General features: G+C 45.7%; 1 protein-coding gene across 3 annotated transcripts in view; it reads right to left on the reverse strand.

Moving 5' to 3' along the window:
• The window catches only part of alg9 (ALG9 alpha-1,2-mannosyltransferase), a 70,939-nt gene that overhangs the window by 8,488 nt on the left and 47,772 nt on the right, over positions 1–14,679 (reverse strand). For 2 of the 3 annotated variants that reach the window (XM_045717513.1, XM_045717512.1), the window contains exons 10-13: positions 11,567–11,721; positions 10,748–10,877; positions 8,367–8,514; positions 7,644–7,773 (exon numbers count right to left, since the gene is read on the reverse strand). In XM_045717513.1, the coding sequence (XP_045573469.1) occupies positions 7,644–7,773; positions 8,367–8,514; positions 10,748–10,877; positions 11,567–11,721 (563 nt within the window). The remainder of the gene's footprint in view (positions 1–7,643; positions 7,774–8,366; positions 8,515–10,747; positions 10,878–11,566; positions 11,722–14,679) is intronic. The other variant, XM_045717514.1, reaches the window with a different exon arrangement.

Below are 14,679 nucleotides of genomic sequence, written 5' to 3' on the forward strand. Positions count from 1 at the left end.
ACACGGGCAGTAAGAATACCTGAAATCTCAGGAATATAATTTATGTAGTGAGAATGGAGTTGACAGATATTTGGAATTTAATTTCAGTGAACCAAATTGTATTTAAAATAAGCCTGGAATTAGTTAATTGATTGATTGCTGTTAAGACATTTAAATACCGTTAAAGAATTAAACAAATAAAGAGAGTTACCCCATTAACTAATGTGTGGACATATGAATGAGTGCATAGTGAATTCACGTTTCACACTAATCTCACCCATGGCCACAAGATGGAGATGAAGGACAAGATAAAGTCCTGAGGGTTTGTAGCCACTTGACAAACATACCGCTCTCCCCTCACCTCTCCCCAGCACGTACCGCTCACCTCTCCCCACCCCAGCACGTACCGCTCACCTCTCCCCTCCCCAGCACGTACCGCTCACCTCTCCCCAGCACGTACCGCTCACCTCTCCCCAGCACGCACGTACCGCTCACCTCTCCCCAGCACGTGCCCAGCACGTACCGCTCACCTCACCTCAGCACGCACGTGCCGCTCACCTCACCTCAGCACATACCGCTCACCTCTCCCCAGCACATACCGCTCACCTCTCCCCAGCACATACCGCTCACCTCTCCCCAGCACATACCGCTCACCTCTCCCCAGCACATACCGCTCACCTCTCCCCAGCACATACCGCTCACCTCTCCCCAGCACATACCGCTCACCTCTCCCCAGCACATACTGCTCACCTCTCCCCAGCACATACTGCTCACCTCTCCCCAGCACATACTGCTCACCTCTCCCCAGCACATACTGCTCACCTCTCCCCAGCACATACTGCTCACCTCTCCCCAGCACATACTGCTCACCTCTCCCCAGCACATACTGCTCACCTCTCCCCAGCACATACTGCTCACCTCTCCCCAGCACATACTGCTCACCTCTCCCCAGCACATACTGCTCACCTCACCCCAGCACATACTGTTTTTCTGTATTTGCGGAGCAATTTCATGCAAAATGTGTAAACCCCTTTTTCTACAGAACAGATTGACCCTGATTTAATTTTTTTATTTAACCTTTATTTAACCAGGTAGGCTAGTTGAGAACAAGTCCTTTATTTAACCAGGTAGGCTAGTTGAGAACAAGTCCTTTATTTAACCAGGTAGGCCAGTTGAGAACAAGTTCTCATTTACAACTGCGACCTGGCCAAGATAAAGCATAGCAGTGCGACACAAACACAGAGTTACACATGGGACAAGCGTACAGTCAATAACACAATAGAAAAGGTCTATATACAGTGTGTGCAAATGAAGTAAGATTAGGGAGGTAAGGCAATAAATAGGCCATAGTGGCGAAATAATTACAATTCAGCATTAACACTGGAGTGATAGATGTGCAGAAGATGAACGTTCAAGTAGAGATACTGGGGGGCAAAGGAGCAAAACAAAATAACAGTATGGGGATGAGGGAGTTGGATGGGCTGTTTACAGATGGGCTATGTACAGGTGCAATGATCTGTGAGCTGCTCTGACAGCTGATGCTTAAAGTTTGTGAGGGAGATATGAGTCTCCAGCTTCAGTGATTTTTGCAATTCGTTCCAGTCATTGGCAGCAGAGAACTGGAAGGAAAGGCGGCCAAAGTAGGAGTTGGCTTTGGGGGGATGACCAGTGAGATATACCTGCTGGAGCGCGTGCTACGGGTGGGTGCTGCTATGGTGACCAGTGAGCTGAAATAAGGCGGGGCTTTACCCAGCAAAGACTTATAGATGACATCGAGCCAGTGGGTTTGGTGACGAATATGTAGCGAGGGCCAGCCAACGAGAGCGTACAGGTCGCAGTGGTGGGTAGTATATGGGGCTTTGGTGACAAAACGGATGGCACTGTGATAGACTACATCCAGCTTGTTGAGTAGAGTGTTGGAGGCTATTTTGTAAATGACATCGCCGAAGTCGAGGATCGGTAGGATGGTCAGTTTTACGAGGGTATGTTTGGCAGCATGAGTGAAGGATGCTTTGTTGTGAAATAGGAAGCCGATTCAAGATTTAATTTTGGATTGAAGATGCTTAATGTGAGTCTGGAAGGAGAGTTTACAGTCTAACCAGACACCTAGGTATTTGTAGTTGTCCACTTATTCTAAGTCAGAACCGTCCAGAGTAGTGATGATAGACAGGCGGGTGGGCGCGGGCAGCGATCGGTTGAAGAGCATGCATTTAGTTTTACTTGCGTTTAAGAGCAGTTGGAGGCCACGGAAGGAGAGTTGTATGGCATTGAAGCTCGTTTGGAGGTTAGTTAACACAGTGTGCAAGGAAGAGCCAGAAGTATACAGAATGGTGTCGTCTGCGTAGAGGTGGATCAGAGAATCACCAGCAGCAAGAGCAACATCATTGATGTACACAGAGAAGAGAGTCGGCCCGAGAATTGAACCCTGCGGCACCCCCATAGAGACTGGCAGAGGTCCGGACAACAGGCCCTCCGATTTGACACACTGAACTCTATCTGCGAAGTAGTTGGTGAACCAGGCGAGGCAATCATTAGAGAAACCAAGGCTGTCGAGTCTGCCAATAAGAATACAGTGATTGACAGAGTCGAAAGCCTTGGCCAGGTTGATGAAGACGGCTGCACAGTACTATTTTTTATCGATGGCGGTTATGATATCATTTAGGACCTTGAGCGTGGCTGAGGTGCACCCATGACCAGCTCTGAAACCGGGTTGCATAGCGGAGAAGGTACGGTGGAATTCGAAATGGTCGGTGATCTGTTTGTTAACTTGGCTTTCGAAGACCTTAGAAAGACAGGGCAGGATGGATATAGGTCTGTAACAGTTTGGGTCTAGAGTGTCTCCCCCTTAGGAATCTCAGAGGACACGAAGAGAGGTTGAACAGACTAGTGGTTGCGACAATGGCGGCAGATCATTTTAGAAAGAGAGGGTCCAGATTGTCTAGCCCAGCTGATTTGTAGGGGTCCAGATTTTGCAGGTCTTACAGAACATCAGCTATCTGGATTTGGGTGAAGGGGAAATGGGGAGGCTTGGGCAAGTTGCTGTGGGGAGCGCAGGGCTGTTGGCCGGGGTAGGGGTAGCCAGGTGGAAAGCATGGCCAGCCGTAGAAAAATGCTTATTGAAATGATCGATTATCGTAGACTTATCGGTGGTGACAGTGTTTCCTAGCGTCGGTGCAGTGGGCAGCTGGGAGGAGGTGCTCTTATTCTCCATGGACTTCACAGTGTCCCAGAACTTTGAGTTTGTGCTACAGGATGCACATTTCTGAAAAAGCTAGCCTTTGCTTTCCTAACTGCCTGTGTATATTGGTTCCTAACTTCCATGAAAAGTTGCATATCTCGGGGGCTATTCGATGCTAATGCAGTACGCCACAGGATGTTTTTGTGCCGGTCATGGGCAGTCAGGTCTGGAGTGAACCAAGGGCTATATCTGTTCTTAGTTCTACTAGCGTCCCATTTCGAAAACTTCCGGTGAAATTGCAGAGCGCCAAATTCAAATTAAATTACAATAAATATTAAAAACTTTCATGAAATCACAAGTGCAATACATCAACATACAGCCGCCGTGTCAGATTTCAAAAAGGCTTTAGGGCGAAAGCAAACCATGCGATTATCTGAGGACAGCGCCCAGCATACACGAATGCATAACAAATCATTTTCAATCAGGGAGTTGCAACACGAAAGTCAGAAATAGCGATATAATATATGCCTTACCTTTGAAGCATTAGAGATGTCAGGCCCTGATGTTGGGCGATTAGACCACTGTAAATAAGAAGGCTTTCCACTAGATCCATTCCATTCAGCCATAAGAGCATTAGTCAGGTCGGGCACTGATGTTGGGCGATTAGGTCTGGCTTGCAGTCGGCATTCCAATTCATCCCAAAGGTGTTCGATGGGGTTGAGGTCAGGGCTCTGTGCAGGCCAGTCAAGTTCTTCAACACCGATCTCGAAAAACCATTTATGTATGGACCTTGCTTTGTGCAGGGTGGCATTGTCATGCTGAAACAGGAAAGGGCCTTCCCCAAACTGTTGCCACAAAGTTGGAAGCACAGAATTGTCTCTAATGCCATTGTATGCTGTAGCGTTAATATTTCCCTTCACTGGAACTAAGGGGCCCAAACCATGAAAAACAGCACCAGACCATTCCTCCTCCACCAAACTTTACAGTTGGCACTATGCATTGGGGCAGGTAGCGTTCTCGCAGGTAGCATCCACCAAACCCAGATTCGTCCGTCGGACTGCCAGATGATGAAGCGTGATTCATCACTCCAGAGAACGTGTTTCCACTGCATCAGAGTCCAATGTCGGCGAGATTTACACCACTCCAACCAATGCTTGGCATTGCACATGATCTTAGGCTTGTGAGCGGCTGCTCGGCAATAGAAACCCATTTCATGAAGCTCCCAGTGAACAGTTCTTGTGCTGACGTTGCTTCCAGAGGTAGTTTGGAACTTGGTTGTGAATGTTGCACCGAGGACAGATGATTTTTTACGTGGCTGAGTCGTTGTTGCTCCTAGATGTTTCCACTTCACAATAACAACACTGACTGGGGCAGCTCTAGCTGGGCAGACATTTGACGAACTGACTTATTAGAAAGGTGGCATCCTATGATGGTGTCATGTTGAATGTCCCTGAGCTCTTTAGTAATGCCATTCTCCTGGCAATGTTTGTCTATGGAGATTGCATGGCTGTGTCCTGGATTTTATACACCTTTTATACACCTGTCAGCAATGGCTGAGTTGAAATAGCCGAATCCACTCATTTGAAGTGGTGTCCACAAACGTTTGTATATATAGTGTATCTGCGCCTTCGTCCTCTGTTCTGTCTCCCTCTGCGGTGGCTTCTACCTCGGGTTCAGATCCTCAGAGCTCCCCCTCATCCAACCGTAAGACTGTTTAACAATCCGGCCCATTCATCATACTACAGCTGGCTCGAATCCATCGGGTCCCACCTTCGGTCCTCGAGGGGTTTGTGAAACCACGCAAAAACCCTGTGCTACCCAGGAGCACAGGTACAGGACATTACAAGGCTGCTTCAACCCGTTCTACGGGAGCCGACGGGGAGCCGACCGGGGAGCCGACGGGAGCCGACGGGGAGCCGACCGGGAGCCAAGCCGACCGGGAGCCGACGGGGAGCCGACCGGGAGCCGACGGAGGAGCCGACGGGGAGGAGCCGACGGGGAGCCAAGCCGACCGGGAGCCGACCGGGAGCCAAGCCGATCGGGAGCCGACGGGGAGGAGCCGACGGGGAGGAGCCGACGGGGAGCCGGCGCCGTTGTAGTCCATGTGGGGTCAAACGACATCAGGAAGGCTAGCGCAGATCTGCTGAAATGGAATTTTAAGGAACAGATTCTGAAAAATCCAAAAAGCGGCCAGTTATTTCAGGCCGGTACCATCGTTGGGTCGCGGGTGTGAAAGGTTCAGCAGGCGACCGGCATTGCACCTGGCTAAAAGATTACTGTAGCTCTTTTGGAATCACTTTTATAGATAACTTTGACACCTTCTGAAAACAGAAGATGCTCTACAGGACTGCCAGAGTCCATCCAAATCAAAAGTTTGTGCAAAACACCTTTTTTCTAGGTCCAATAACACAGATTTAAATTAAATTTGTAAAGACTAGTTTAAACAGTACACAAATTGAGCGAGGTCCTTCCTACAAATATCTTGGTATCTGGTTTCATGACAAAGTGTAATTTAAAAAACATGTCACTGAGCTGGTGAGGTTGGCTTGTTTTACAGAAGCATGTCTGACTTCTGTTAATAGGATTCGGTCGATGTGACACACGATTTGCCTCTAATCTGGGGGACTAAACACAAACACTGTAGTCTGAGTGTTAGTGTGCCCCTTAAAGACCATCTGCACCTCAGATATTATTTGCACTGACTACATACACACCCACTTTATGTTGGTAAATACACTCCAGTTCATTATTACAATGCATACACTCTTACTATTACCTAATTGTTTTTATTGTTATTGAATAAATGTCTTGCATTGTCAAGGGAGCTACAGTAGCACATAAGCATTTGGCCGCACCATTTATAGCTGCTGTACACTGGGTATTAGGGTTGGACGATATAACGATAGATCATCGATGGTGTTGACATTGTGAAGTGACATGATGATTTATCCTATTTGAACTCATGAATGGAGTTGGGCAGCGCACAGCAGGGAAGCACACAAGCGGCATTCCGAGTAATTTGCCAAATCAAATTTTCTACAGTCTATTTCCATAAATATGTTATATACATAACACGAGAGGAATGTATGCCAGACGCATACATAACACACGAGAGGAATGTAGGCCAGACGCATACATAACACACGAGAGGAAGGTATGCCAGACGCATACATAACACACGAGAGGAATGTAGGCCAGACGGAGGGGAGAATCCCAACGCAGTGCAAAATGTCCAGTCAGAAAATGTTGCTTATTTTGCTCTCTCTCCCCTATTTTTCTGTCGGATGCATGGGCCTTACAGCCTAAACTTTTTTTATTTTTACGGACATGACTTATCTAGCGGTTTTAAACAATGTAGGCTATATTCCTTTGTCTCTATACTCAATATGAATATGACTGAAGGCTTTCATTGTTTTATGCATGGCTGTCTCCCAATCAAACAATGAATTAATCTAACAGAGTTCCATCTGAAAAAGTTATTCGAGTTGCCTTAAAAACTCGACGTAGGCGGTGGACTAATAATGAGAACAATATTAATAGCCTATAGAAATCTATACGACCAGTTTAAAGGAGTTTATTTTATAATAAACTCGTGAAAGCAGTCTGTGGGCCAGGAGAAACTATAATCCATGGTTCAATGCAAGTGATGGAGGCATGTTTATTTATTTTATGGCCAAATTACCTTTTAAGTAACGTTAATTTGAATTGATTTCAGGTGATTTGGACATTATTTTACTAAGCCTATCATAATCTTTTAGAACAATTATCAACAGTAGTTTATTTCCTAAATATTTGAATAACGTAAGAAGGTATTGTCCTAAAGTTGACGCTTTAAAAAAAGTCTAAGAATGAAAGTGGGAGTTTATAGGCCCTGGGCATCGGCTATCCACCATCTCAGCTTTATGGGAGATACAGATTAACAGACGATGAGGAAAATCAAGTTCTGAAGACGGTACACTTTGCTTCTGTCCAGCCCATGATTTATAAACTAACTCACGACTCAACCTAGCTACCACTGTAAGACAGCCCGTTCCTCATCAGTTGACTCAACTTTGTTGCATCATGTGTGCACCACGCAGACACACCTGTTCCATGCTGAAGCTCCACCACAAAGGAATATTGGAAAAGATTTGCCTCCACTTCATGTTCGCCACTTAGCCTCTTGCCCAGGCTTTCAACAACATTATCTTTCAACATCATTATCTTTATACCATCGTATATCACAACGTTTTATTGAGTACATAACCACGATATTACAAAGGTTGACATCTCCCAACCCTACTTTGTACGTGACAAATAAAAGTTTATTTGATTTAAGTACATTTAAAACTCGATGGCTTTACTCAATACAAGTAGTATTTTACTGGGTGACTTTCACTTGAGTCATTTTCTATTAAGGTATCTTACCTCTTAAGTATGACAAATTGGGTAGTTTTTACACCTCAGCCGCCACAACACAACCATCACACAGAGGTCAGAGACTCACGTATCTTGTTGGCTCCTCCAGGTTCTGGTCGTTCATGTGGGCGGGGATAGTTTGAGTAGCCAATGGGCCGTCAGCGTACGGCTGGGGCAGCTGTCCTCTGAACTCTGATTGGATGAACTGCAGCTGCCAGCTGAAGAGAGGGCAGTCACACACTGGCATTCTAACACAATGCAATCAAGAACACTCAGAAACCTAAAGCCTTGTGGGAAGCTGCTATAGACCAGACAGAGACACTCAGAAACCTAAAGCCTTGTGGGAAGCTGCTATAGACCAGACAGAGACACTCAGAAACCTAAAGCCTTGTGGGAAGCTGCTATAGACCAGACAGAGACACTCAGAAACCTAAAGCCTTGTGGGAAGCTGCTATAGACCAGACAGAGACACTCAGAAACCTAAAGCCTTGTGGGAAGCTGCTATAGACCACTCAGAAACCTAAAGCCTTGTGGGAAGCTGCTATAGACCAGACAGAGACACTCAGAAACCTAAAGCCTTGTGGGAAGCTGCTATAGACCAGACAGAAACCTAAAGCCTTGTGGGAAGCTGCTATAGACCAGACAGAGACACTCAGAAACCTAAAGCCTTGTGGGAAGCTGCTATAGACCACACAGAAACCTAAAGCCTTGTGGGAAGCTGCCATAGTGCTAACAGTCAGTATCTAGATAATATGTGGTATCAACAAAGAGGTATACAAAGAGACAGTCAGAGAGAGCGAGGAAGACTGACTTGTTGGGCAGCAGGAAGCTGGAGGGGAACCGGTACCACTCTTTCCCAACACAGACAGTGACGGGCCGGCCCTTTGGGACCGCGTGGAGAGACGGATCCCGCGAGATACGGTGGAACTCTGGGTACAGGTCCAGTGGAGCGTGGTAGCCTGGAGGGATAAACACACATATTCAAGGGGTTTTCTTTATTTTTACTATTTTCTACATTGTAGAATAATAGTGAAGACATCCAAACTTTGAAATAACACATATGGAATCATGTAGTAACCAAAAAAAGTGACAAACAAATCAAAATATATTTTATATTTGAGATTCTTCAAATAGCCACCCTTTGCCTTGATGACAGCTTTCAGTTTGACCAGCTCTAGGAAGAGTCTTGGTGGTTCCAAACTTCTATTTTAAGAATGATGGAGGCCACTGTGTTCTTGGGGACCTTCAATGCTGCAGAAATGTTTTGGTACCCTTCCCCAGATCTGTGCCTCGACACAATCCTGTCTCAGAGCTCTACGGACAATTCCTTCAGACCTCATGGCTTGGTTTTTACTCTGACATGCACTGTCAACTGTGGGACCTTATATAGACAAATGTGTGCTTTTCCAAATCATGTCCAATCAATGAAATTTACCACAGGAGGACTCCAATCAAGTTTATTTATTTTATTTAACGAGGTAAGTTGACTGAGAACACGTTCTCATTTACAGCAACGACCTGGGGAATAGTTACAGGGGAGAGGAAGGGGATGAATGAGCCAATTGGAAGCTGGGGATGATTAGGTGGCCGTGATGGTATGAGGGCCAGATTGGGAATTTAGCCAGGACACCGGGGTTATACACCCCTACTATTACGATAAGTACCATGGGATCTATAGAGACCACAGAGAGTCAGGACACCCGTTTGACGTCCCATCCGAAAGACGGCACCCTACACAGGGCAATATCCCCAATCACTGCCCTGGGGCATTGGGATATTTTTTTTTAGACCAGAGGAAACGGTGCCTCCTACTGGCCCTCCCAAATTGTAGAAACATCTCAAGGATGATCAATGGAAACAGGATGCACCTGAGCTTAATTTCGAGTCTCATAGCAAAGCGTCTGAATACTTATGTAAATAAGGATTTTTTTTATTTTCAATACATTTGAAAAAATAAAAATAAATTAAAACTGTTTTTACTTTGTCTTTATGGGGAATTTTGTGTAGATTGATGAGAAAACCCCCCCAATTTAATCAATTTTAGAATAAAAAGGCTGTAAAGTAACAAAATGTGGAAAAGGGGAAGGGGTCTGAATTTCCAAATTCACTGTTCATAGTTTTATTCAGATGTGTTTTATGCATTGACATGGACTCAGAACATCCAGTTGTTGTTTCTGTAGTTAAGTATTCAGAGTAAAAAAACAAAAGATCTAAAACCAGAAAAATAAAACTGAGAAAACAGAATTTGGGAAAAAATATGAACATAATTTTGTTACAAATTGGTAGTTACAGTCTTGTCCCGTCGCTGCAACTCCTCTACGGACTCGGGAGAGGTGAAGGTCGAGAGCTATGCGTCCTCTGAAACACGCCCCCTGCTCGCCCATCGCTGCAATGCTTCTTGATACACTGCTCGCTTAACCCTTGTGACCAGCCGGACCAATGTGTCGGAGGAAATACCGTCCAACTGGCGACCGGGGTCAGCATGCAGGCACCCGGCCCGCCACAATGAGTCGCTAGAGCGCGATGGGACAAGGACATCCCAGCCGGCCAAACCCTCCCCTAACCCGGACAACGCTGGGCCAATTGTGCGCCGCCTCATGGGTCTCTCGGTCACGGCCGGTTGTGACACAGCCTGGGATCAAACCAGGGGCTGTAGTGATGCCTCAAGCACTGCGATGCAGTGCCTTAGACCGCTGCACCACTCGGGAGGCCCTACACTGCTTTACACCAAGGACCATGATGTCAAGCAAAGAGGCACTGAGTTTGAAGGTAGGCCTTGAAATACATCCACAGGTACACCTCCAATTGACTCAAATTATGTCAATTAGCCTATCAGAAGCTTCTAAAGCCATGACATCATTTTCTGGAATTCTCCAAGCTGTTTAAAGGCACAGTCAACTTAGTGTATGTAAACTTCTGACCCACTGTAATTGTGATACAGTGAATTATAAGTGAAGTAGATGTCCTAACCGACTTGCCAAAACTATAGTTTGTTAACAAGACATTTGTGGAGTGGTTGAAAAACGAGTTTTAATGACTCCAACCTAAGTGTATGTATGTATGTATGTATGTATGTATGTATGTATGTATGTATGTATGTATGTATGTATGTATGTATGTATGTATGTATGTATGTATGTATGTGTGTATGTATGTGTGTGTGTGTGTGTGTGTGTGTGTGTGTGTGCGGACCTCTGAACAGGGCTACTGATCTGGACAGAGACAGCAGAGTGAAGAGGATCAGTGTTCCCACAGCCAGCCAATTAGACGACACCGTGTAGTGTTCTAGACGATACCGCTGGAACAGGAAGTGGTAACACTTCTACAAAACAGAAAACACTTGATCAATACACAGGAAACGCATGTCTTTATCCATTGTCTGACGTCAGATAGCAGACCGATCAACGCAGACGGCCGTCGCGCTAACTCGCTAACACTCATGGGATAGATGAAAAGTAGTTAGGCTTCAATACAATGCCACAACATTACCAAGGTGACATTGTCTAATGAACCACCTTTCATCCTCAAAAAGAGGCTGATCTGCCATGAATAGTGCACAGAGTTCTGCAGCACAGCTGACAGCTTTCTGCTGCGTTATCGAGTTGGCCAAATGTTCCAAATTAGCGAGGTACAGCTGTCAGTCAGATACGTACTGATTTCTGAGAACAGCCCCACAACTTCATCAACAAGCTGGCAACCTAGTTATCGTAACGGCCATTCATACAAGCTAGCATTAACCTGCTAACTGGAACAGGTTTGCTCTGCTGATCAAGCACGGTTGATTGAGCTAGTTTGCCAGCTTACTGATGAATTTGTACTGCACCAAAGTAATAGGACTGTTCTCAGAAATCAGTTGGTTTGCGTCGTCGTCTGCCGGTGTCCCATAGCTACGGCAGTCATGGGAGACAGCAGTGATTTTCACAGAACTAGTGTTAGGTGGATGCACAGAGATGAGCTCCACGACAATGGCCTGTATCAGCAAACTATGTGTGTGTGTGTGTGTGTGTGTACCTGTAGTGAAGACAGTGCTACGGCCCCTGCCAGACAGATGAGAGGGTAGATGGGGAACAGGAAGCGTTCCTCTTTATGAGGTCTGGTGAAGAACACCAGCATCCACAGGTACATAGGAGACAGAGTCAACCAATATGGCTTTCCCAGGTTCTGCACTGTAACACACACACACACACACACACACACACACACACACACACACACACACACACACACACACACACACACGTTAGAGTAAAGAAAAATGTATTGGAAATGTTAAGAATTTGTATTTATTATTGAATATACAGTACCAAAAGTTACAGTACCAAAAGTTTGGACACACCTACTCATTCAAGGGTTTTTCTTTATTTTTACTATTTTCTAAATTGTAGAATAATAGTGATGACATCAGAACTATGGAATCATATAGTAACCAAAAATGTAAAAGTGTTAAACAAATAAAAATAGATATATTTTATTTTTCATTCTTCAAAATAGCCACCCTTTGCCTTAATGACAGCTTTGCACACTCTTGGCATTCTCTCAACCAGCTTCACCTGGAATGCTTTCAAACAGTGTTGAAGGATTTCCCACATATGCTGAGCACTTGTTGGCTACTTTTCCTTCACTCTGCGGTCCAACTCATCCCAAACCATCTCAACTGGGTTGAGGTCAGGTGATTGTGGAGGACAGGTCATCTGATGCAGCACTCCATCACTCTCCCTCTTGGTCAAATAGCCCTTACACGGCCTGGAAGTGTGTTTTGGGTCATTGTTCTGTTGAAAACCAAATGATAGTCCCACTAAGCCCAAACCAGAATGCTGTGAGCACTTTGAGATATCAGCTGATGTACGAAGGGCTATATAAATAAATTTGATTTGAATGCTGTGGTAGCCATGCTGTATAAGTGACAGCTTTCCAAGATGGTGTAGCAGTCGGATGTCTGTTTTGTCTTGTCCCGTCCCGTGTATATATCGTTTTCTTCATATATATTTTTAAAAATCAATTTCCATCTACAGACTGAATATACTCTCCTGCAACCTGCCTCACCCAATGTGGTACGGATCTGCTATTTTATACTTTAGAACAGGAAACCCCATCAGAAGCTAGCCAGCTAACTAGCTACTAGCTAGTTAATGGTGATGCTAGCGGTCTTCACCGTTAACTCGGACATCAGCCAGCCTCAGCCCAGGCAACACCTGCCAGTCTGCACAGCGCGATATCAACCCAGAGCATATCGGACAGCTTTTTCTCTACCACATCTCCGGATTCCTACCGCAAGCTCTGAACCTTTACACCGGATCATCGCAGCTAGCTAGGCTACTCCTGGCTAACGTCTCTGTCCCGAAGCAAGCACCAGTTAGCCTGGAGCGAGCCTCGAGCTAGGCTCATCTCCCGGCTAGCAGAAGTGATCCATCAGACAAATCCCTGGGCTACTTATTTTGCCAATTGGCATGAACCCTTTGCTGCCGACACGGAGCCCCACCGATCCATCACGACTGGTCTGCCGACGTAACCGTCCGAGGGGGTTTCAACAGGCTCTTCTGTTGCGACGTCCCCCAGAGGCCCATCTGCTAGCCTGCTGCTAACCCCGGCCTGCTAGCTATCTGAATCGCCGTGTCTCCAGCTCACCTAGTTACTCACTGGACCCAATGATAACTCGGCTACACATGCCTCTCCCTACTGTCAATATGCCTTGTCTATTGCTGTTTTGGTTACTGATTATTGTCTTATTTCACTGTAGAGCCTCCAGCCCTGCTCAATATGCCTTAGCTAGCCCTTATGTTCCACCACCCACTCATGCGGTGACCTCACCTGGCTTAAATGGTGCCTCTAGAGACAAAGCCTCTCTCATCGTCACTCAATGCCTAGGTTTACCTCCACTGTACTCACATCCTACCATACCCTTGTCTGTACATTATGCCTTGAATCTATTCTTCCGCGCCAAGAAACCTGCTCCTTTTACTCTCTGTTCCAAACGCACTAGAAGACCAGTTCTTATAGCCTTTAGCCGTACCCTTATCCTACTCCTCCTCTGTTCCTCTGGTGATGTAGAGGTCAATCCAGGCCCTGCAGCCCCCAGCATCACTCCCATTCCCCAGGCGCTCTCATTTGTTGACTTCTGTAACCATAAAAGCCTTGGTTTCATGCATGTTAACATCAGAATCCTCCTCCCTAAGTTTGTTTTATTCACTGCTTTAGCACACTCCGCCAACCCGGATGTCCTAGCCGTGTCTGAATCCTGGCTTAGGAAGGCCACCAAAAAATCATGAAATTTCCATCCCAAACTATAACATTTTCCGACAAGATAGAACTGCCAAAGGGGGCGGAGTTGCAATCTACTGCAGAGATAGCTTGCAGAGTTCTGTCATACTATCCAGGTCTGTGCCCAAACAATTCGAGCTTCTACTTTTAAAAACTTTTCCAGAAACGAGTCTCTCACCGTCACAGTCTCTGTCGCTTGTTATAGACCCCCTTCAGCCCCCAGCTGTGCCCCGGAAACCATATGTGAATTGATCGCCCCACATCCATCTTCAGAGTTCGTACTGTTAGGTGATCTAAACTGGGACATGCTTAACACCCTGGCTGTCCTATAATCTAAGCTAGATGCCCTCAATCTCACACAAATTATCAAGGAACCTACCTGGTACAACCCTAAATCCATAACCATGGGCACCCTCTTAGATATCATCCTGACCAACTTGCCCTCTAAATATTTTATTTCACCTTTATATAACCAGGTAGGCCAGTTGAGAACAAGTTCTCATTTACAACTGCGACCTGGCCAAGATAAAGCAAAGCAGTGCGACACAAACAAATACAGAGTTACACAAACAGACGTACAGTCAATAACACAATAGGAAAATCAATGTACAGTGTGTGCAAATGTAGAATTGTAGTGAGGTAGGCAATAAATAGGCCATAGAGGCAAAATAATTACATTAATTAATTGTTTTATCTTGGCCAGGTCGCAGTTGTAAATGAGAACTTGTTCTCAACTGGCCCACCTGGTTAAATAAAGGACTTGTTCTCAACTGGCCTATCTGGTTAAATAAAGGACTTGTTCTCGACTGGCCTACCTGGTTAAATAAAGGACTTGTTCTCAACTGGCCTACCTGGTTAAATAAAGG

This window comes from Salmo salar, chromosome ssa04, assembly GCF_905237065.1.
Source record: "Salmo salar chromosome ssa04, Ssal_v3.1, whole genome shotgun sequence".
Lineage (NCBI taxonomy): Eukaryota > Metazoa > Chordata > Actinopteri > Salmoniformes > Salmonidae > Salmo > Salmo salar.